The sequence below is a fragment of the Prenolepis imparis genome, unplaced genomic scaffold (assembly GCF_030444845.1).
Source record: "Prenolepis imparis isolate NDT839.2.m4 unplaced genomic scaffold, iyPreImpa1.0 SCAF_17, whole genome shotgun sequence".
In the NCBI taxonomy this organism is placed as follows: Eukaryota; Metazoa; Arthropoda; class Insecta; order Hymenoptera; family Formicidae; genus Prenolepis; species Prenolepis imparis.
Genome location: NW_028141175.1, coordinates 445,398 through 468,873, shown reverse-complemented (window position 1 = coordinate 468,873; position 23,476 = coordinate 445,398). Strand labels below are relative to the sequence as shown.

At 38.2% G+C, this 23,476-nt stretch overlaps 2 protein-coding genes across 7 annotated transcripts in view; one reads left to right on the top strand and one right to left on the bottom strand.

Annotated features, from left to right (window-relative positions):
* LOC145946560 (uncharacterized) overlaps window positions 1-14,492 on the top strand; it is a 58,884-nt gene extending 44,392 nt beyond the window's left edge. For 2 of the 3 annotated variants that reach the window (XM_083056233.1, XM_083056232.1), the window contains 12 exons: window positions 4,547-4,755; window positions 5,456-5,965; window positions 6,317-7,193; window positions 7,547-8,440; window positions 8,833-9,045; window positions 10,951-11,153; window positions 11,578-11,838; window positions 11,929-12,087; window positions 12,455-12,740; window positions 12,826-13,057; window positions 13,141-13,294; window positions 13,502-14,492. In XM_083056233.1, coding sequence (XP_082912359.1) covers window positions 4,594-4,755; window positions 5,456-5,965; window positions 6,317-7,193; window positions 7,547-8,440; window positions 8,833-9,045; window positions 10,951-11,153; window positions 11,578-11,838; window positions 11,929-12,087; window positions 12,455-12,740; window positions 12,826-13,057; window positions 13,141-13,294; window positions 13,502-13,762 — 4,212 coding nt within the window. In that variant the 5' untranslated portion in view covers window positions 4,547-4,593 and the 3' untranslated portion in view covers window positions 13,763-14,492. The remainder of the gene's footprint in view (window positions 1-4,546; window positions 4,756-5,455; window positions 5,966-6,316; window positions 7,194-7,546; window positions 8,441-8,832; window positions 9,046-10,950; window positions 11,154-11,577; window positions 11,839-11,928; window positions 12,088-12,454; window positions 12,741-12,825; window positions 13,058-13,140; window positions 13,295-13,501) is intronic. The other variant, XM_083056234.1, reaches the window with a different exon arrangement.
* A 21-nt stretch (window positions 14,493-14,513) lies between these two features.
* Window positions 14,514-23,197, bottom strand: LOC145946561 (transmembrane channel-like protein). 4 transcript variants are annotated; one of them, XM_083056235.1, is made up of 19 exons: window positions 23,149-23,197; window positions 22,802-22,953; window positions 20,935-21,097; window positions 20,449-20,695; window positions 19,884-20,121; window positions 19,610-19,798; window positions 19,037-19,272; window positions 18,603-18,791; window positions 18,266-18,514; window positions 18,123-18,192; window positions 17,816-17,987; window positions 17,181-17,531; window positions 16,722-16,961; window positions 16,507-16,613; window positions 15,946-16,241; window positions 15,634-15,807; window positions 15,256-15,376; window positions 14,797-15,131; window positions 14,514-14,631 (listed from the first exon to the last, which is right to left on the bottom strand). In XM_083056235.1, exons 2-19 carry the CDS (start codon window positions 22,892-22,894, stop codon window positions 14,514-14,516), a joined length of 3,588 nt encoding a protein of 1,195 aa, XP_082912361.1. In that variant the 5' UTR covers window positions 22,895-22,953; window positions 23,149-23,197. The 4 variants fall into 4 exon arrangements, with proteins under 4 accessions (XP_082912361.1, XP_082912363.1, XP_082912362.1 ...); XM_083056237.1 differs by having other exon boundaries at window positions 16,722-16,904; XM_083056236.1 differs by having other exon boundaries at window positions 23,156-23,194.
* Between the last annotated feature and the right edge of the window lie 279 nt (window positions 23,198-23,476).

Below are 23,476 nucleotides of genomic sequence, written 5' to 3'. Positions count from 1 at the left end.
TTGCCCGTATCTCCTATATGTATTATATGTTGACGGTACTCATTACCGTGGGAAGTAACGTGAGTAACTAAGAACGAGTCGACATTTATTTCACGACACACTAAGCATTTTCCTTTGTGCGGAATGATTCACCCAGCGTCTGCTCGACTGATACGCGTTGTCACCACGTCCTCATTTCCGCGTAAAGATACTCTGGATAAATAAGATTCGTTTTAACGCAATCGAGCACTTGAATCGTTCATTGATTAATCACTATTTGTGGGAGAAAAGTGCGATTTTATCGAATCAAATAGCTTCAAAGAAATGAAAAACTTGTAACTGTAAAATGATGTTAGGATCTTGAGACAAATTTTCACACATTTATTCGCTTATAGTTTTAATTCATTTTTTTTTTCTTTCAGCTAATCTTGTCCACCTAATTTGAAGCTATTTTTGCGAACTAAATATCTGAAGTTTAATAAAATTAATTGTTAGCAAAATGATTTCTATTTTAGTTTTTACAACTTTTATTTTCGAAACTTTTGCATGTCAGAATTAATCTTCAGAATGTTCAGAGATTTGTCAAACGTCTATTCCGAACAAAATATCTGAAGTTTAATAAAATTAATTGTTAGCAAAATGATTTCTATTTTAGTTTTTACAACTTTTATTTTCGAAACTTTTGCATGTCAGAATTAATCTTCAGAATGTTCAGAGATTTGTCAAACGTCTATTTCGAACAAAATATCTGAAGTTTAATAAAATTAATTGTTAGCAAAATGATTTCTATTTTAATTTTTACAACTTTTATTTTCAAACTTTTACATAAAAATTTACCTTCAGAATGTTTAGAAATTTGTTAAACATCTATTCTGAACAAAATTTATATAGCATGTAGTAAAAAAGAATAAGAACTCTTATGAGATCGAAAGGTCAAATAAGTATCAGAACATAAGAGATTATTAAATAAATAATATAGACTTAAGTAATAAATTAATAATAAATAAATAAATACTAATAATATTATTTATTAATAATTATTTATATTTATTTATTAATAATAATAGATAAATAATAGAATAAATCATAGAAATATATAGTAAAATAATATAGAATAATAGAGATTTTCTGCAGAAAAAAATAATAAAATCGCGAGTCACACTTTTTGTTTAAAGGCAGACATTAGGGTTCGGTCGAGTATCGCGATACGTAAAATTCATTGGCTTCGCCCTTGCTTTGGCGCGTCGCGTCGCCGCGCGTCATCTCAATGGAATGAGAAGTCAGACGGCGAGAGAGGTCCGCCTCCGCGTCTCTATGCCTTCGAAGAAAGAAACTTTACGGACGATTCGTTTTGCATATGTATACGTAATGTAAAGGGATTACCTCTCTCAGTCACGGAATGCACAGTTATGCTACGTAGAGAAGTTAATTTATAATAAACCGCAATATAGCAACCGCTATGCGACTATATGTATATTGTATATATGTATAGTTACGTAGCAACCGTTAATTTGTAATGATTGCAAAGTTGCATTGCTAGATCCGCGGTGAAGAGTCGCCGCGAAGAGATTTATGTATCCCGAGCTAACATGATTTTCCGGTTTTAGAGTACAATAAAGCGTCCTAATTATTACGTAGAACTCTGCACGCAAGAAAGAGATGGCACACGAATTCATTCTGTTGCTTAAACATTGTAATTTTGTAACAGATTGAAACCGCAGTTCGCTATTTTAATTTAATTAAGTAACGTATAATTTGATTTTTCTAATATATGTATGTTGGAAAATACATGTGTTTAATCATTGTCAATAATCAAAAGACATTTCATAAATAACTTTATAGAGAAATGTAATTAATCATTGAAATTAAATTGAAATTTAATTTCAATAATTATAAAAAAATTACATGCGGTTTCATATTATTTTTATCTCTTCATTAAATGTGTAATTAAATTATGTGCAACAACACTATTTGCAGCGATAGATTAGACGTTTTAATCTGACATAAAATTTCAAAAATCTTTAAAAAGTGAAAAATATATATAGATTTTTAACTTTGATTACTTCCAAAAAAGTATTTAATTAAAAATGTATAATCTCTCTGTAAGAAAAATTTTTTGTCCTTTGAAGTATATAAAATATATGTATAATATATAATAATATAAAAATATAATTAATATATAATATATATATAATATAAAAATAATTCTCTCTCTAAGCATAGTTAATTTACAATCTCTGCAAAAAAATTTGTATTTATCGTGGAATTAAAAAAATTCTTAAGTATTATATAAACGAAATTCCTAAACAGGATTTTCTCTGGCTCTTGTCTCCAAATCTGGGCCCGAAGTGCTAAGAGCAATTCCAAATCTTTGTCATTCTCTTTTACGAGAATTATCTTCGATTCCGTCAATGCTTTATGTTAATGCTGGAAATTCGTTCTTTTGTAAAGCCTTTTTTGCGATTCCGCAGCTGGAAAAATTCCTTTTCCAGTTTCGTTGGAAGCGTGGAATTCAAATTTCACCATCCAGCCGTGAAACACGTTCTCTTCAGCGTCGATCTTCAAGCGACCGCGACGCAGACACTTTTCACGCGCACGAGAGCCTTCCGGACAAGAACGCGAGAGACGTAACGGATCAACGAGATTGCCAACGGTACCTCGTATCCTGGTCTGCGAGTACTCGCGAGTCCCGCATGCTAATGGGACGTCCTCTGTGTCGACTCTTCGTCCACGACGTTTTCCCTGAGAACGCCATGATAGATGGAAATTCGCAGCTTCCGCGGCGGATATTCGTCGTGCGGGGCTGAAACAGGAAGTTTCAGGAAGGTCATTAGATAATTAACCTTGGCACTTGAATGGAGGCATTGATATAAAGTACCCATACTCTTCTAAACTTAGCATTATGTGATCTAACGACGTGATTTATAAGAATCTTGAAACCCGTTTTCACTCATTATTATGAATAAATGATAATTCCCCGAGATTATAAATGATTGATGAAAGTAAATAATTTTTCGCGAATTAAGCTTTGAAATTAAAAACGGAAGCGACATGGAAAAAGTATGTAAAATAAGTATGCGAAATAAATTCATGTTCCGTCTTTACGCAAAACTTATGCCGGAAGCCGTGGAAAGAAAGATTCGTGATGACACACAGTATTTTTACACAATATTACTTGTTAATGACGGGCCAGGGGCACGTCGCTGTTGCACATAAAACCGAGACCGGAAGTGAGGCAATTACTCAGCCGGCCGGGCAGCTCCAGTCAATTGTCCCGATTGTATTCGCAATGGCCATCGCGCTGACCGAGGTTGCGGACAGGAAAATGTACTCACTCGTTTCGTTTGGATTTTAATGTCCTTCATCTAACATAATCGCTCGTTGATGAAACGACGCTTTATCGAGCGAGCGTGAATTTTAAGGAGAAGCTTTAGCCAAATATTTTTGATTTATTTTTTCGTGTTAATGATGTTTCTAAGAAGAATTGAAACTAATTTTGTACAATATACTGTTATAGAATTTCGAAAAAAAAATAAAAGATGAAATGTTAATTTTTGAATTCAAAGTTCAAAGGTTTTTTGCGAAAATGAAGACCCGTGTAAGTTGTAGAACATTTTCTGAGGGCACGTTTTAAAGGTCTCTTCAAGATATACAAAATGAGCCCACAGAAAATGTTCTTCGACTTACACGGGCCTTAATTTTTGAATTCAAAGTTAAACGTTTTTTGCGAAAATTAAGGCCTGTGTGAGTCGTAGAACATTTTCTGAGGGTTCATTTTGTAGGTCTTGAAGAGACCTTTAAAACGCGCAAAAAACGTTTAAACTTTTTTTATTTATTTTTTTTTTTTTTAAACGATTTTTAGCAAATTTTCGTTTTAATATTATTTGCCAGAAATCAGCTGATTAAAGCGTTAGTTTGCAAATTAATTTTTAATATAATTTGTTATAAAAGTTAAAATAATAATATGTTTTACATAATATGTTGTAATTCTTTAAACTCGATTAATATTTTTGACAGTTATCAGCTGATTTCTGTCAAAAAAAATTATTCAATTTTAAAGTATTATGTAACATATTATTTACAACATTATTATTTTAATTTTTATAACATATGTTTATTTTAAAATTTAATTAGCAAATGAACACTTTAATAAGCTGATTTTTAAAAAAATATTGGAGTTTAAATAAACTTTATATTATTCATTTAAAAATATTTTTTTAAATATAGAATTGAAGAATGGAGTGCGCTACGCCTGCCCTTGTCTTGTTCTATTATATAAAATTATATATGAATATAGCAACTATCAATGATTACAATAAATGTAAATTAATTACAGGGATTATTCTCTCTCTAAAAAAACCATCTCTATAAAAATAAAATATAATAAAAAAAACCACTTTATAAAACAACGAATTGTTTTACATGTTCGGAGTGTAACTTTCGCAATCTCTCGTGATCCGGAACGAAGTAGCCTTTCGTGCACTATCACGTTCTTTAGCTGCAATGCACCGCGTCGATCGTCGCACCGGCTTGAAGAGAGAGAGAATCGAACGATTACTATTTCCAGGGTGATGATGTAACGGGACTTTCGCTGTCGCTGTGGGTGAGGCAACAATGTCCACACAATGCAATCGCTTCGTGCAAAACGCCTGGAAGAAGGAACTCTGTTCGAACTGTTTCAAGCCGAGGGAGGAACATGCGACGACCGATGATATCCTGCGACTGAACGTCGAAAAGGCTTCTACAAATCTGAAGATCGGTCATCTTCAGCTACAGGTACTGGGTCATTTAATATATTACACATACACATTTTTATACATTGCATATATGCGTTCCTCAGCATTAAATTCATATATAACTCTAAGGTTTTTAAATCAAATTAAGTATATTGTCTTAATATCTAAATTTTTTTTCAATCAAATTAAGTGTATTAAATGCGGTTAAATTAAGTGCATCAATTGTCTTCAATATTTCATTTATATTTTCTGATATCTGTATTTTTATACGCGATGCACACAATTTTTATCTTTTACCTCTTAATTTACATATAACTCTTGCCATGTATAAATTAAAGTAAAATTATTTTAATTATAATTATAATTAAATAATAATTAAATAATTTATATATATATATATAATTATAATTAAATTAATAATATAATTAAATTATAATATAATTAAATTATAATATCATATAATAATAATTAAATATTTATAATTTTAATAATAATTAAATTAATTATACAATAATAATATTTTATCTTATCTGAAAAATTCATATGCAATTAATTATCCAATACTTTATACGAAGACAACATCACTATCGCTGGTTGTAATAAGAGGCAAATTAGTTTTAGAGTTATTTGCATATTGCGTAATTAATTACGTCCAATTAATGAGATAATCAAGTTTGTCGAAACTAGTTTGGCCACATCGGCGATGCCAGCATCCATCATAACAAGGTTGATCGTTACAGAGTATCCTTCGCTGTAAGACGATTTGCCGGAAGGATCAGCGTAAGAAGAACGTCGGCTTTCCGGAGTCCCTGGCGGAGGTGATCGGTTACGGCGGCGATGACTTCTCCGACGGCGAGGAGGAGAGGGACGCGGGGAAGGTGGACGCGAAGGCGGAGGACCTGGTGCCGGATAGCGAGGAGGAGCGCGCCTTGTTCGACCTGACACGCGCCAACACGAACTTCAACACGATCAGCGCGAATTTGACGGACAGCGTCGTGGACGTCGACGCGACCAAGTCGTCGTCGACGACGACAACGACGCCTGTCAAGTCCTTCGCTCCTCTGATGCTGGGAAAAGTACAAAGAGACGCCGATGGTAGAAAGACAACCCTCTTGGTGTCCGTGACACCCTTCGGCGGAGACGAATCTGTACCCACTGCCAAGAGACCCATCGATCGGAAGACCAACTTGCAGCCTGGTCCACTCAAATGCAAGTCCGGCGACGGAGGAACATCGGATAATATTGCCGAAGTGAGTAAAGAACTCCAATATTTTTATTAGTTTAATACAATCATTTATTCATATATTGTGGATTAAAAAATTAAAGTTATTAGTTTGATTTAAATAATAAATTGTAATTTTATTAATAAAAATTTCTAATGTAATTAAAATGTAAATAAAAATAATTAAGTTGCATATATTGATGAGCAAAGACTGATAAATAACATAAAAGGAATTTTTTTAAAGAAAATAAAATTTAATATGAAGATTCTTTAAATGTAAAAAATTCGCGAAGAAATATTACAAGCGGGAGCTTTTAATTTGGAATAATTTTAATTTAAAATATTTTTTAACAAACAACTTTTGTGTCTAATGTTAAAGGCCGCGAAGAAACTCAATGGAGTGGAACGGAAAAAAGCCGACGAGCAAAAGTCTTCTCCGGAACTAGGAAAGATTATAGATATGCCGTTGATCACCTCTTCCAATATGATCTCGGTCATGAGGAAGGAAATGGACGCCGTCAACGTCGACGCGGTGAAAACATCGACGGAAACTACGGTGCAAAAGTACTCGTCCACTTGTAAGGTCGACAAGAGAAACGCTGTAAACGTTCCCCTCGACAGCGGCGTTTCAGCGATAAAAAAGACTGAAGCCCAGACGTCGTCAAGGATAACCTTGCAGTCGAGCGACATAAAAGAATGCGAGAATGCAAAGAGAACGGCGACGAAGAGTCCGAGACGAGACGATGAGAAGAAAGAAGAACAAGAAGAAGAGGAAATCGAGCTCGCTCTGACGCCTCTGAAATACCCGGAGGCCCCAGAGAGCGATCGTTCGCTGAGCAACGTTAATGACAAGGCAACCGTCAACGACCAGGTTTCTTCTTCGCCGCGAGTGCGCGAGGTCGACGGGGACGTTGCGAAGGAGGAGCAACGATTCGGTTTCGAGCATAGTCGAGAATTCGCCGGAGAACCGAACGGCAGAGCGAACGAAGAAGAGGAAGTAACGGAGGAACCGCCAGCTTTGCCGACGAGTCCGCCGCCGAGCGTGATTTCTTCGGAACCGAGGACCTCTTTCTTACACGGCAATAACGTTAATAACGACTTGAGAGTGAAGCCCGTCGTACCGCAGAAGCCCGTGACCTTTTCTACGAAGGCGAGCTTAAATGATGGTCCGCTCACCGCCAAAAGAATTCCCAATGATTACGTGCTACCGCCGCCATCGGTGCAAAACGTCACCGGTAGATCCGCTCAGAATTTAGGTGAGAAAATTGTGAAGAAATCTAATGAATACACTTGGTATAAGCTAGACTTGATTTGATGGCGATTTGAATTAAATTAATCCTCCTGTCAATGCATAATTTTTCATCTTATCATTAATGTATGATACCCGGGTACCAACATTCTTTCTCATTATATTTTATTTTTAATTGATATAATCAATATTAATGATCGTGAAAAATAAATTTGCCAAACAATTTATTAAGATGTGCTCTTTCATTTGAGGAATTAAAATCTGAAAATTTTCTTTAAAATATATCTTAATTTTTAGAAAAAAATCACACATGGAAAATTTCCTTCGCTCGTTTTTAATATCATTACGATCTTTCTCTAGGCTCGCAGGACGTAAATCCTCGACGTTCAGTGAAGAAGGACATCTTGAACGAGATATCATCGTCGGAGACCGATCAGGTTTTCTCGGCTCAACAAAACTCGGAGCCGGAAACTCCGACAAAAATGCCATTCAAGTCTGCTCTTCCACCGTTATCCACTTCCTTAATTATAACACCGGATCCAAATAATCGTTCGAATAACGTCGAGATAGAGAACGAGAATATCACGCCGGACGAGGAGTTCCCGGAGATCACTCCCGTTTCCGTTTCTACTATGGAACTGGTACGTTCACCGAACAAGAGACGGATGGCTCCTCGACCGCCAGAGTCCACGGAGGATCCGCCACCGGTCTCCTCTCTGTTCGCCAGAAATCCGGGAGCGAATCTCAAGTCCGACTCGCCGGTCGTTCGCGAGAAGGAGAAGAGAGAGAGATCGTCCTCGTGCAGCCCCAAGTTCCGCAAGGCGGTCTGCGATCTGCCGGATCCCACGAATGGATCGACAGACGCCAAGCAACCGGTCGAGTCCGTACCTAGAAGAACGATATCCCTGTCGCAAGACAGTCTGACGAGCGAGAAGGAGGTGCGGGAGGAGAAGAAGAGGAGTAGGAACCGTAAAGGCTTCTCCCTGAAGCGTTTCCTGAGAATGGGCTCGAGGAAGGACATGGACGTCGTGGTCGGTCAGAACGGGAAGAGCGACGAGATACCCTCGACGCCGCAACCGAAACCGCGATTGGAGATAATCCATCCGCTGGAGTTGGACGGAGCTGCGGTCGAGGTGGTGGTAGGGAGCGACAGAGTCGTCTCCAGGATCGTCGGCGAGGATCAGACGGATTCCTGCGGCGCGAAGAATGACAGCTCGAAGACGGCGACGCGGTTTCCTCCACCTTCAGCGGCGGGTAAGCATGCAGAATTCTTTGCGCTTTGAATAAAAAAAAGTATAACAAATCGAAAAGGCTCTGAAGTTCGGGTATGAAAAGAGCTACTAGCTCTTTTCATAGAGATATTAGGTGCAACAAAATTATTTTTAAATTCCTCTATACTTATTTTGATAAGTTTCGATCCTTTCCTTTGGACCATCAGCATAGCAATTAGTCTTCGCTCGTTGTGAGGATGTGGATTTTTTTACTAATTGATATGCTGAGGTTTTGTTGCGCCTAATATCTGTGCCTAGCTCTTACTAGCCATTTTCATACCTGAAGTTGTATTTAAATAAAAAATTTCAAGGGGAAAACAATTTTCTCACCGAGAGTTCTTCTCTCTTCTCTCGCTAAATTGTCTCTTCTCGCAGCGAGACCCGGAAAACCGCCGCCGCCGCCGAGGAACCAGTCTCTGGAGGATTGGTCCAAGCTGGAAGCGGCGAACAAGCCGGTCAGACCGCCTCCGCTTCGCGCGGAAGCGAAAACGAGCGTCGCTTCTCCTAGCAGGAGCGACAAGGTGTCCTCGAAAGCCACGTGGAGGCCGACGACCGCGACGACCTCGGACTCGATTTACGCGAATCTGGGTAAGTTTCGGCCCATACAGTGCAACTGAGCACAATCGCCGCCCCGCGGTCGATCATTCTCGATGTTAACAGCCATACTCACACGGACCCACGCGCGCCAGTCGCTTCTTAAAACGAGAGAGACGTCGCTCTTTTGCTCTTGCGCGGGTACAGCGATCGAGCCACGTGATCCATACTCGTGGATGATCGTCACTTGACTCTTCGCATCTTCGGGGAGAACAAATAATCCTTCGCTTTTTTTTAAAATCGCGATTTAATCAGATCCTGCGGTAAAGTTGTAGGAATTGAAAGTGAAGTGTAATTTATAAGTGAGTTATATAGAATTTGGAGAGAGAAACATGATATATAAAATATATTTCTTCGAGTTTTTATAGCATTGAAAAATATACAAATTACCACAGACTTCTCAAACCTTGAAGAAGCGTTAAATCTTTCTTGAAAAGTTATACGATATTCTGTGATAGATTGTTATATCGATGATGATGTTTTTTTTTTATATATTCTGTCATTGAAAGAACTGATTTTTTTTTATTCCTTTGGACGAGATTCGACTGTCAAGCACTGGTATCGTTCCATATAACGTAATATCGAGCAAATATTGATCGAGATACAGTTGTTTAATTTTTTTCTTTTGCAAAGCAGAGATAATTTATCCGTCTATAAGATGACGATAAAAATGTTTGAGAATGGCTGGTCAAATATATGAATGCGCTACTTGTGTTATATATCTATATCTATATCGATATAAAAGATGCTGTTTTGTAAAAGTTCGCTCTGTCAAGAAGGCGAAAGTTGTGTAAGAGATTAAAAAACATTTTTTGTGTTCCGAAATAAACATATATTATATAAAAAAAAAAATCAGGGAGTCTTGTTCTCTCTTTCGATCATTGAAGTCGCTCTTCTTTGATCATTTACGAACACGTATTCCCCTCATCCCCCCGATGCTGTGGCTTGTTCGTTGCACCCTCGCATCTGTGGTCTCCCCCTGCACCTGCTCTTCCTTCCCCCCTCATTAACGCGAATAAAGTTTAATGCGCGCATAAACGCGCGTGAAACCGCGCTTGCATTCCGGATATTTACGTCTCTCTCCGTTTTTTTTCTCTCTCTCTTTCTCTTTCATTTTGCAATAGTTAACAGTTGCGTACGACGTTGCTCGTCAACTCGAGGGATTCCTCTAACCGAAGCTGGGTGCAACTAACGCCGCATGCATTTGCACGATTTACTGCGATCGCATCGCATACATCCTTTAGAGTTTAAGTTAATAAGTTGAGAGTTGGACGACGTACGCTTGCGAAAAGAATCCCATTTCTGCTTTGTAAACATTTTGTATACCATATAAGACGTCGTCGAACGACGAGTTTCGAGAAATATCCCTTATTTGCGTAGTTTATGTTTAGTGCTGTCGATGCTTGAATTAATCTATACTCGAATGTATTCGGATACTTGGCTATTTGAATGGCAGAGTAATATTTGCGAATATAATATATTAGTTATTGTACTGCTAGAATAAATAATTGTACGAGATACGATGGATTTATTTGGAAGACTAGATTGTGAACTTAGAACTTGGCTGGAGTTTTGTTAAGAGAACGACTTATCTATGAATGAGATACATAAATAAATAATTTATACATAAATTTATAAATAAATAAATAAATTAGCTAAATGTTGAAAGCCGAATAAAAAGAAAATGTTTAGACTGACAGTACTTATTGCGATGGGTGAACTAACTATGTTCGTCGTTGCATTAATTTCGTACGCGACATATGTAAGGAGACACGTGCCTCTATAAGCGTTGCGAGAACTTAGTTGGTCTCTAGATAGCTAGCCCGTTTCGTCTGACATGCCTGTGTCTTGTGGTAACTAACCCGTGGCGCTTGATGAATGGCGGACGTGTGCCTGCAGCAGCGGAGGATGTTACAGGTGAGGTGCGCAGCGCCCTGGCACCTTCGAAACCGCAGCGAACCGCCAGCATGAGGGATCAGGCGGTCGCCCAACCCGTCCCTAGGAGGACGCATAGCGATAATATCACGTCGGTCCAGGGGGTGAATCAACATCGGGATTACGACGTCGGTCTCGCGACTGTAAGATCCACTTTCGACTCGCCGGTAAGAGACCTTCCTGTTCATTTCATTAAGATTTTTCTCTCCAAATATGTATGGGATATGTATATAGAACACCTTTTTAATAGTAGAATTCTGGCCAATTTGCAGTCGATTTTTTCATTATTTTTTTCATCGTATATCTTCGTGATTAAAAATCAAATTAAAATTCTATTAAAGTAATTTCATCTGAATTTAATTAATCTTTCAATTTTGCAAATATTATTCTAATATTAATATATAATATAAAATATAATATTAAAATTATACATATATTGATATTAATTATCTATTCCGTGACGGAACAGATAATTAAGCATTCAAAGTTGAAAAGGAGGAATAAATACTTTAATTGTCGTCCGGAACGCGACTAAGGCATGAAACTTGGTTGCAACGATATAATACAGAGTGTAATCGCACATTCCAACAGACGTTCAACGACAGCCACGTGTACGAGTGTCTCTCAAGTTCACCCGAGTGCGATTCGAATCTGGAGCTACGTCATGGCTCAAGCGGACGTGGTGATGGATTTCGCAGCGCCTGCAAGAGGAAGTCCGACAGTAGCGCGATGGGCGGAGAGCCGAAGGTTCATCATCATCAGCCGTTCATGAGATCGACCTCGTTGCCCTATTGCGGTAGCGAGACCGAGAGCGAGCTTTACGCACCGTACAGCTTTTACACCGGCGACGAGGTATGTCCGGGTATCGAGTTTCAAAAGTTGTAACTTAGAATTTATATATAAAGATATAAGTCAGATCATTGAACTGAGAAACTATTGAAGGGTGCGGAGGAGGATCAGGATTGGAAGGACGAAGAAGGGTCACGGATGGGTCGCTTGAGGCAACGCAGAGGACGCACCGTCGTTCATCGAAGTCTGGAGGATAATTATGGCGCGGTGGTTGTCGCGAATCACGAAGCGCTCGCTCAGTTTCTCGAACAGGTACATATCAGGCCTTATTTATTGTTGCTGCTTACTAACTTGAAAAGAATAAATCCAGAATATTTGTGCCACAAATTAAGTCCTTTTATGCAAAGATTTTTTTGTTATCCTTGACTTCCAGGCAAAGCTTCATATCCTGCAATCTTCGTTAAAGAGTTAAAAACAATTAATCATTAAAATTAATAATCAAAGAATTAATCAATTGTGAATGAAAGATCTTCTACCAATGTTTTTATTTATAATATAAAAAAATTGTTTATTTATTTGTAGAGATATAAAATTTAATAATATAATATATAAGTGTATAAAAGATAATAGAAAAAATGATAAGATATCATTATTTCTAACTTGTGATTTTTTATTTCAGGAAAATCAAGCTGTCCAGTTGCCGGCAGGTCTGCGTGCCCTGAAGAACGCTCGTCCACAGTTGAAGCACTTCAACCTTGACGTCGCATCGTCGATTTCCATCGGTAGGAGGATATTTTGTCCGGCGACGTGGAACGATCAAAACGTCACTCTCTGCATGATGTTCGATCTGGCTGTGCCTATGCCGCAAAAAGATTTTTATCTGACACCTATTATAGAATTCGTAGATAGCGCACCGAAGGAGATGATCGACAAGATTCGGTCGGCCGTTCACGAAGACGCTGAAGGTAATGCATACTTTACGTTTCTGTAACGAAAAGGAAATTTGGATATTTAATAATAATTTAATTTTCATAATTCTCGTAATTTCAGCGACGATCTCGGTCCTTCCGTGTCTGCACGTGACCACCGTACGATCGTTCGGCGCGATGTTGAAGGACATGAGCAACGAAAGTGCAAATCGGGAGGCCTCGTTCGTGCTTCTTCAGCTAGTGAACGCGCTGAAGAGTCTCCAGGCGCGCGGGATCGAGGACGTCATCGGATCCCTGAACGACGTTATACTCTGTAGAGAGGACGTTTACTATCGGCTCTATCTTCTGCAAGGGTCAGTTAATTTAATATGCTCTCTCGCGTGTGACGACAACTTGATAATCTTCATTCATAACATAATACGTTCCCGTTTTACAGGAAACTGAACATAGTCCCTGGCGACGAACTTGGGGAGGAACGAGTCTCCCTGTGCGAATGCGCTCTGATAGCACTTCGGCAGTTGCATCTGACGAGCGAGTTGTCCCTCATACAAGATCTATTGATACGCGAGAAAGCGGTCACCCTATCTCAGGTGAGAACTCTGATTCTCGTTCTATTCCGGACACGTCTACAGAGTTTGCATATAGAAAGATTCTTCAATTTATCTATAAATTTATATATTTTCTGTGTCAAAAATAAATAAATAAATTGTTTTAATCTACTATTATATCTCGATTTGTTTCTATTTGATCGTATCGATAGACTCGAGTGTAAATTAATTGGTTCGCGGTAATTAAAGGTAAAATCTGTGCTGGAATTTTCCTTGTGGGGTCCGGCCGACGTACCCCTCGGTGGACCGCGGGAAAGAGAAGGGGCGCTTCAACGATGGCTCGACCTCGAGAGGGCAAACGTCCTTCACGCCCTTGTCAAGACGAAGGCAGCTCTGACCGTTATAGATGAGTATCAGTTATTGTTCTTAGTTAGGACCACTGCAAAAATTATGAGCGAGGCTTCGATGCTTCTGGACGAGCAGCGTAATCGCTTGGCGCGAAAATGCTGAAGAATATATTCTCCGTCGCATATATATATCGCGAATTGCGATTAAAGATCCGGCACAATAAAAGTCTTGGGCGGAGAAGGATAAAATAATATCAGAGTGCAAAGATAACGCGAACGCAATAATATAATAACTTTTTCGTCGTATAATTACAGTTTATATCTCTTGTTATCGCGACGTCCTCTCTTTTATAATAGACGTCATGTATTTGGAAATAATAAGGAACTGTAATTAGCTCATTGTAATGTGACATTAATCGTAGGTACGCGGGAGAATGTAACGTAAGATATAATTAATTTTCGAATAACTCAGTGTTATAAATATCTCGAATTACATATGTGCGTAATGTGTAATTTATGATATGATAAGATAAGCGATATTTATAAGAACGTGCCAATGCTCAATCGAAATGTGATTTTTATATGTACACATTATGTGTTTTAAGGATCCATCTCGGTTTAGAAGTAATTCCTTCACATCGTTATCAGCACAATCGACAATTGTTTATGAATATTTATAGATATTTTATATCACGTTTGTAGAAATGAATAACCAAGAAGGTATATCTCTAATAAGATATACCTATTTCAGCGATAGTGTAATAGAATTAAGTTTAACACGAATATTATCCCAAACTTGAAATGTTTCTCTAATACTCAAACGGAGAAAGATTCCGATAATCGAATAGATTTTTGTACAAATAAGGCGGTGAAAAAAAACAGTTGGTGATCATTCACATTTTTTATTCAATTTACTAAGTTGTCTCTCGATCGCGATCTTCGGGTAAGTTGCTCAACTCATCGTTTAATTGAATTTCCGGTATAACGCTCTGTTCGCTCGATTGCGAGTCCCAAGAATATCCGACAAAGGGCCTGTTTGGTGGGAGAAATCATTTATAATTCGACAATATAATAGAAATCTTTAACACGTGCACTGACATTTTTAAGTACGTCATCTATTAAGTCGAAATTCAATGTAGAAAAGGATTGAAAGCTCACATAAATGTTTTAATAATTATAATCTTAGAAATATCGTACCTCTTATTGGAAGATGTACCATTCAGTCCCGAATCATTTTCCTCTCGAACTTGTTTCTCGTTATTGGATAATATCTGCTCGCGACGCGACGAAGCATCCTCGTTGTTCGTCAACCCTTTGCCTTCCGTCGTATCGCTCGAGTTCCCGACAGCGATTTGTACGTCGTCTCTTCGCGTTATCTCCGAATTTCGAGACAATTCCGTTGCTCTGGCCTGCGGCAACGCCGGCAGAAGCTTCTTCCATCTCGATAACGGGGCGTCGGCCACGTCCTGCCTCTTTTCGGCTATTTTGAATAGTTTACGACGTTCCTCTGTACGCTCGTGTCTTAATTGCATCTGGAACAATAACATAGTTTCTATTCCAAAGTTACTTCCATCGTATACAACTTGGTCTCGAAATTCGAGATATAATATTTACGTATTCGGTTAAATAAATATATTTTCTTGAGTGTATCGTCACCTTTAGGTCGTTATTTGCTTCTCGCAAAGATCCAGCGAGAGATACCATGTAATAAATAATTAACATCATCAGGACGATTAGTGGTATTATTGTACTAGGAGATGTGACGTAATCGAGACACCTAAAAACGAGGATGAATTAAATGATCGATTATACTGTATATCTTCAAATTACACAATTTTTTTATTACAAAATTAACTGACAAAGGCTGCGGTCGAGAATACACTGCAAATGTTTTGAAACATCATTCTATCTTTGTTCTATATTCCAGAAGAATAAAGATAGAATGATTCGAAGCATTCGTAGCGCATTCTCGACCGCAGCCAAAAAACGATGTTAATAATTGAATAAGCTTTAATAAGAAGAGCGGAGACGCACCGTTGAATCATATGCGGAAGCGAATCTGTCCGCGTGACTAAATTATAGATCTTTGGGTAACCGGAGAACGGACCGCAATGCCATGAAGGTTCGACCCAGACTATCGCGTAACCGACAGGCAACACGCACAAGAACAGCATGGTCAGTAGAAGAGCAAAGTAGAAATTGTTGGATCTGTGATTTAGATGTATAAGACAATCGATAAAGCGTAACAATATTTATAGTGCAGTATATCATGATATTTTAAATTCTATATAATTTAATTTATTTAGCTGTCACGAATAATGCGTCGCGACGAGACTCGAAGCTGACCTGGAGGCTCGGAAGACCACCTCGTGTGGTACGTTGCACGTGAGAACTACCCAGGAACGTAGATACATCAGGATGCCGAGTTTGAAAAGGTTTAGGACCGTCAGACCGGGACTGAAGAACATCCCCATCCAAACCATACCCTGATTATACACCAAGTGAAGTATGTTCTCGGCGATCTTGAAGTCGCCGTATTGCGGAAATTGCTTCTCCAGGTCCCAGCACCAGCAGTTGTTCATGTAACGTACGAAAACGGCGCGGAGGAAATCCATACAGAAGGTGGTTAATATGGTGAGTACCTGAGAAAAAATACCGAAGATGAACTGAGAATCGTATTCTTGATACATTCTTGATAAAGATATCGAAATCGGTATTTGTTGAAAAAAAATCGACGACAACTATGGCAAAAATATTACGTGTATCTGTAGTTCTGTCGATTAAATATCTATCGAAGAAGCACAGATGCCAAAAATTAAATCGAAATTTTAATAAGGTATATATGCTTTTTGTCATATTTACGGTGTAATTTCTTGCGTTTTGCTGCCTTCATTTTACGTGTCTTACCAAATCCATGACGGTGAGCTTGGCTAGTTCTTGGCCGAACATGGTTTCCCAGCACAATCGACGTAGCTTTCTGCGAATCTTTGGATCTAACTGCTCCAAGGGCGTGACTGGAAGCGCATGTATAACAATAAGCTTAAAAATTTACACATCTTAAACTATACTGGAAATAAACTGGAGAACGCAGTGAAATAGTTACTTGAGGAAAAAACGTTTACCTAAATTCTTCGGCGACGTAGTGGTGCAGTTTTTTTCGAAGCATTTCACTGTATAATTTTCTCTCGGATCGTTCCTCCGCAAAGTAGAAGGACTATTTTCCGAGCTAATCGTTGTACCTGTTTTAGGTGTGACTTCTATCGTCGCAGATGCACTGATTTTTCTAGCAGATGACATCTTCTCATCTGGAGACGACGAAAAAATTATTGTTTCAGTAAAATCGTCAGTGATCTCTGATGAATCTACGATTGCGATACGAGTGCAATTTATTATTTGTCGTCAGTATGTATGATTATTGATTTATTATCTATATATTTAAAATACTTTATTTAAAAATTATATATGTGACATATGACAATTAAAAATTTGTCAGACGAATTATATAATAATTTTTAAATAATATAATAGCTCTCAATATTATAATTTACAATTTAATTATAATTTACGATAGGAATCCGTACCTTCCGTCGTGCTCGTTTCGATGATAGTCGACGTCGAAGTTTCATCCTGAGACGAAGTAGAAGTTGTATAGAAATCTTTGGCGATCGTCGAATCGGTGAGAAAATTAGGAATTACAGTGTAATTTGCTTCGTAATCATACGTTTCACCATCCACGCTTCGATTATCTTGTTCCTCGTAATAAGATAAGGTATAAGATTCGTTGCTATTCGTCTGCGAATTTTCGTACAGGTAATTCTCGTAATCAACTGTCGAAAAATCGAAGGTATCGTTGGAAAGGTAATCCTCGTATAATGCGTTGCTGTCCAGCAAGGGATTGAGGAAGAACGTTTCCTGTGTGACGGATGATAGCGCTAAGGGAATGAAAATGCTCATCAAAATTTTTTTGAAAATTTGAAAAAAATTCCCGACATTTTTTATATCATACACAAATAAGGAATACAAGTATATTTGTAAATTCAATTTTTTTTTCCAAGTTAAAAAGCTAGATAATTTAAGCAGCAAGTAAGTAATTAAGACTTGAATATTTAAATAAATATATATCATAATTAAATTTTAATTAAGACTTGAATATTTTTCGAGATTTATAAGTCAAGTTGAAATAGCATGTGTATATTTCTAGATAAGTGGATTGTACTTGGCTCGGTGATCTCCCTCTTGACGTGGGAATGGGTGACATTGCTAATTAAAACCAGACTCAAAGACGCCAATGTCGCGATCTGTTGCGTGCGCGTTAACTTGTCACCGCACTCCACCAATTTATACTCGCACGTCACCTCCGTCGGCTTGAGATCGTAAAGATCGTCTTTCTGCGAAGAAAATACGAGGTGAAATAGTGATAGTCGAGATTGCGTGCGCCGAAAACATCGATAAAATCACGAGTAACGTCCTTTCCCCTATCTATAATACGAGAATATCTTTCTACGAACGATAATATTACGCACCATGGAGTTTATTTTATGAAACTGCGCGAATATCAGCGAGTAGAGATTTAGCAAATTCAAGACCATTATCCTGAAACGAACAGTGTATATATCGTTTATATTTTTTTGTCTGTCGCTATAAGTCAATAAGTGACAACCCTTACCGCGCCAGTTGCATTCGAAGCTGCTTCCTGGGGTGGTAGCTCTCGAGGAAGCCGAGGATCTCGAAACATATCGGAAACAAGGATGTAATTAAGGACATGACGATCGTGATCTCGTTCTGTTGCCACCAATTGTGCGAATCATTCTCCGTCGTGCTTCGTCCAACTACCTCGATGACGGCGTAGGCCGATAACGCGAGTAAAGATATCACCGCGACGTTTACAAATATCCTTATCGATATGATTTTCCAGCTATAAAGTATGGGTGAAAACGGACAAATTTAACTTTTGACGGGAACAAAAATTCTGAAAATGTGACAGTTCATATTTTTTAGCTCACTTTCTCTCATCCTTTTGCTTCTCAGCTTCCTCCAGCAGGACCTCCTTGAAGCCTAGCACGATGCTGGCCGTACGATTGTGAGCAGTTTCCGGATTACCGATCATAAAGTCCCATCCTGTGAAGAGCTTCCACGAAAAGACATACTCGTCCTTCTCGGTCAGTTTGCTCAAACGCGAATTTTCCGCCATTCTGAAACGAGGTATCCACGTGTTACATTTCCTCATTCTCTAACAAGGATGTATTGCGGGAATAATTTAAGAAATGATGAAACGATCCCGCGATACATCTGTTTGAAAAATACGCAGCATCTCTTCTTGCGAAAAAGTGACACATGGGATGTGTCTCAACTCTATAAGATCTCAAGAATGTCATTATTTTCTTTTTAAGAAGAGAATCTACGGCGCGAAGATCAAGAAGAAAGGTGTAGTCGGTACTTGCGGAGGATCGCGACGAAGCTGTACGTATAGACGACCAGATTGGTGACGAAGTACGCCATTGGTAGTCGATAATTTCTGTTAGTATCTTGATTGGTGTACCATCCATAGAAGAAGGGGGAGTATTTTAATACCCCCTCGAATTCCCACAAGGTCAACAGATGCTTCGACTTGACGCTCTCCTCCTTCAGCATGATCTTCCTCTCGCCGGCGAGCGTCGCGTTCGCGGTCAACACCTAATATAATTGCAAAAGAGTATGATTTCTTTTTTTTCGTCAAAAAATATATTTTCCTAGTATAGTTTGTTGAAACAAATTTTGGAAGACAAGAATTTTCCAGATATAAAAAGGCTAATAAGAGTCAGATATTAGGCGCAACAAAATTATATTTAACTTCCTCTAATTATTTTGAACGTTTCAGTTCTTCTTCTGGTTCATCTTCAGCTACTCCCTTCTACGTTTGCGTTTGGTTCTTATTAGTCCTTTCATATACTTAAGTTTGTATTTGTATATCAGAATCTCTTTTTATTTCATTAAAAGAATTTCTCTTTATTCTGACTAAGAGATATCTCACTTCAGGTATCGCAACGAATGCTGTAAGAATCGCCGCGATGACCAGGTTGATCCAGAAGAGCCAGCGGAGAAAAGTGAAATAAGATGCGACAGCAGAACCGAAATGAGACTCTATCTCCATAATACGAAGCTCCCAAGGTACGAACCACGTTCGCAGATTGATGAGCTCGCGTCGGAAATACTGCCATTTCTGAAGAAGAAATGAGACGTATCTATCATGTTTCTTTTGGTACACTCTTACATGCGATGGATCAGAAAAAGAAAGAATTATGTACCTTAGTCACGTAGAGCGAGACGCGCGCTATGACGTCTTTGGTGCTGCGACTTTGGGCGAGTCTCTCCTGTAGGGCACCTTCGTGTCGCCTAACGTAGGCCTTAGCCTGTCGTACGAGTCTGATCTTGCGCCGGAGGGGCCAAGGTTGTTGCTTCACGCCGCCCAAGACCTCCTTGTGCAGCTTGAGATTTTCGAAGATCTGCTCCTGGTTACCGCTCTCTTCCATCGAGATTACCGTGCTAATTCAATTTATCGTTATTCATTCTTTTGATCAAATGATTAACAAATAAAAGTATTATGTCCCTTTAGTTTTTTTTATTTTTTTATATTTTTTTATACAGCATCTGTTAAACGCAGTTTTCTCTTTCATTGCAATAATAGCAGTCTAAAAAGAAGATTCTTTTTACGAATTAGATGTTCATAAGACAGAGCTAGAGTGAATAAACTTCGCGAAAAAAGATACGTATTTAATTAATTCAATTTAAATTCACTTTCTCGCGGATTAATTGAAAAAATTACGAGTTGGAGATTCACTCTGACTCCGAGGATCGGTATCATTTACTGACTCTCCCGAGCTCGTGGTGTAAGCCGAGGATCGACGACGTGCAACGTTGTCGACGTCGACGCCAAAGGGAGAGGACGGTCGCCTCTTCCTCCGGCTCTGCCGTCGCGTCGAATTCCGTCGTTGCATGATTGCGCAGACCGAGGCCGAGTAATCGTCCTCGCTGTCATTTCCCTCGCCGTTTCCGGTCGACTTCTCCGTCGACGGATTCTGCGGAGTCTCGCCCGCAAGATTCGCTCGCGTGGATATCGCTTTTCGCAGACAATCGATAACGTTATTTACATCTAGCAAATAAGCCTATGGCGAAAAAAATTGAATGATTGAATTTCCACATTTTTAATTGCATATATTATTTCTGTGAAAAAAAAATAATTTATTTAAAAATAAGAAAAGAAAATAATTGACACATATGTATATAAAATGGCATAAGATCTGCGAAGACAAATATATTCCGCGCAAACGTGTCTGTATCAGTTTTATTTTCACTAACCGGCGACAGAGATGTGCTGCATATCGTCGCGGGATCTCGCGTCCGCGACAGTGCTCGACGTTGCCTCCGCGTAATTTTCGTCACCCTGGCACTCGACGGTGCCAAACTTAACCGACTGTCGACTGGCCGACGATTGCGACTGCGACGGGGATGACGGACCCACCTAGGGCGAAAGATACCAATTACTGTCTTCGAACAGCGATCATAGATCTTCTTCAGTCACGCGAGTAATGAAGAGCTCAGCGACCTTAGAAAGAGGAGAAAGAGACCTATTTTCAAAATCATGTATGAAGTCTCGAGAGGGCTTGTATCAAGTCTATTAATTCCAAGGCGAAGATACGAAATAAGAAATCAGAGATGCATTTAGTACATCTCAAAATTTGGTATAAATCTAATTTAAAAAAATTACAAGTTCTTCTCTCTTGAGAGAATAATTTCTTCAGAGAATGAAAATAGGTTTAAACAGCGAATAAAGTTGTTCGTCAATATGTATCTGTCAAAATATTATCACAAATCTCGCTTCGAAATCCTTTATTTTCATATAATTAAATCTTTTGGTTTTTACTTGTTTTTTTCAACACGATTTCGATTTCCAACTGGAATTTCTTTATGTTTCTAGGTACATAAGGCAATCCGGGGTCGCACGCGACGTGACACTCCTCCAAACATCCTATATCATACAACTCGATTGGATCAAAGGACCTGCGTACTTGATCAAAGATAATAAAAGGATATCTTATTTAATGTACATTTTAGAGACGTGCGATATTAACGATTCACGCAGATGGCTTTGAAAGAGGGAATTTTTCATTTTGTTAAACCAATGATTCTTATCTCTTTCGATTTTGGCTAACATTTCTTCCTTAGGTGCTCAAAAGGTATGATTTTCTTTTCGTAATAAATCTAAATGTTTTTTTATCGATGAGCTACAGAAATTAAATGCAAGCAAAAACTCATCTCTGTACAATCTTCAAAATATTTTGCAACATTCTTGAATGCATATATTCAAAGTGCATTTTATGGACCTACTTACATATTGGAGCTATCACTTTATTAAACATATTATTACAATATAATAGTCTGTAAATTTAAACAATTAAAATAATTATTAAAATAATTAATATAGATAGTTAATTAAAATAAAATACAAGTTGTCTTATCTTATTTTACATTAGACATTTTATTTTTTCTATATTATTTTTTCTTTTTAAACATTAAATCTCATCGAGCAATAAACTAATCAATTCAAGTAAAATTTACGCAAGTTTTTCAGTATAGTTCTCATAATTTTCAGCGCTCGCTTACATCGAAGAAAGCACCAATTTATATGTACGAAAAAAAATGAGAGTGAAAATGTGAGTCACGTTATATATTCCTTGTTCTTTGTGCGGCTCCACCCTTCTGTTTCGCAGGTAATCACTTTCCTCGAGGGGATGAGCGATTATTATCGCGCATACGTGCTACACGCGATCCCACGAAAATCACTCGCATACCGCGCATCGTCTGACAGTAATTTTCGTTAATGCTCGCGCGGATCGATGGTCAATTAAGTTCTCGTTCTAATTTATGAAATTGTACAAAACTGTATAAGTAATGGCTATGCGAAACGACAGGGTGAAATGAGACCAAGGTCTCCCGAAGAAGGGAAAAATGTAACGCAGGTGTGTCTCCGCTATTTTAATTTTTAATGTCTTTCAATTGCTTTTTAATTGTTTCATTTATTACTGTAGTCTCTCTATTAGGAAGATTTAACTTAACAAAAGTGAAATACATGTTCGATCAACACGAACATCGACAAAGATGATATGATTGAGGATGCATTCTCTTCGTCATTTTGTCAAATCGATTTTTTATTGAAATAAAATACCTTCATAGCTGCCAAAGATGCTGTTCCAAGCTTGGAAGAGCGTGACGCTTTCTCTAGTCTCAGAATACCAGGACTTCTCGGTTTTTGGTCCATCGATGGAGTCAAGAGTTGACTTGCACAGATGAGTAATATATTCTATATTATTTATATATCTGTCAAAAGAGAATAAAAGAATATTACAATACACATATTTATTATCTTAGCTGTATATACAAAATAAAATCAAATCTATTTTAAAACTCTCGATCGGTTTTTATCTATCATGCAAATGTATATGAAATAGACATGATTAATATTTGCATCAATTAATTTGCATAACGATAACGAGATGTGCAAAAAAAGAGAACCTGACACCTCGATTCAACTTTGATCCGATCCGACACTCGCGACGATCTCCCGACGTACTGTCAGCTGGAGCTTTGAATAACCATTCGCGCAACAATGAATAGTAGTTATGCCATTTAACGTATGCATGCTAAAGGCTGTACTAAAGGCACGCATTCCTCTTTGTCGCATTAGCGAGCATTTCGTTCGCTTGCACGCAAATTTAACGCGTATTATTATTCCGAGACTATATTAGATCATATCACGTGTGTATGTGTGCGGATATTATTCAGCGAAGAGCTAAGGGCAAGGTCAATGAAAGAGAGGGTGGGATGGTCGTGCATTTGTAGA

Coding starts and splice junctions, on each gene's coding strand:
- LOC145946561 (XM_083056235.1), bottom strand. CDS start 22,894: ATGGACCAAAAACCGAGAAGTCCTGGTATTCTGAGACTAGAGAAAGCG. Junction 20,696..20,934: donor GCAGCACATCTCTGTCGCCG/GTTAGTGAAAAT, acceptor GTCTGCGAAAAG/CGATATCCACGCGAGCGAAT. Junction 16,242..16,506: donor AGCTCACCGTCATGGATTTG/GTAAGACACGTA, acceptor ATTTTTTCTCAG/GTACTCACCATATTAACCAC.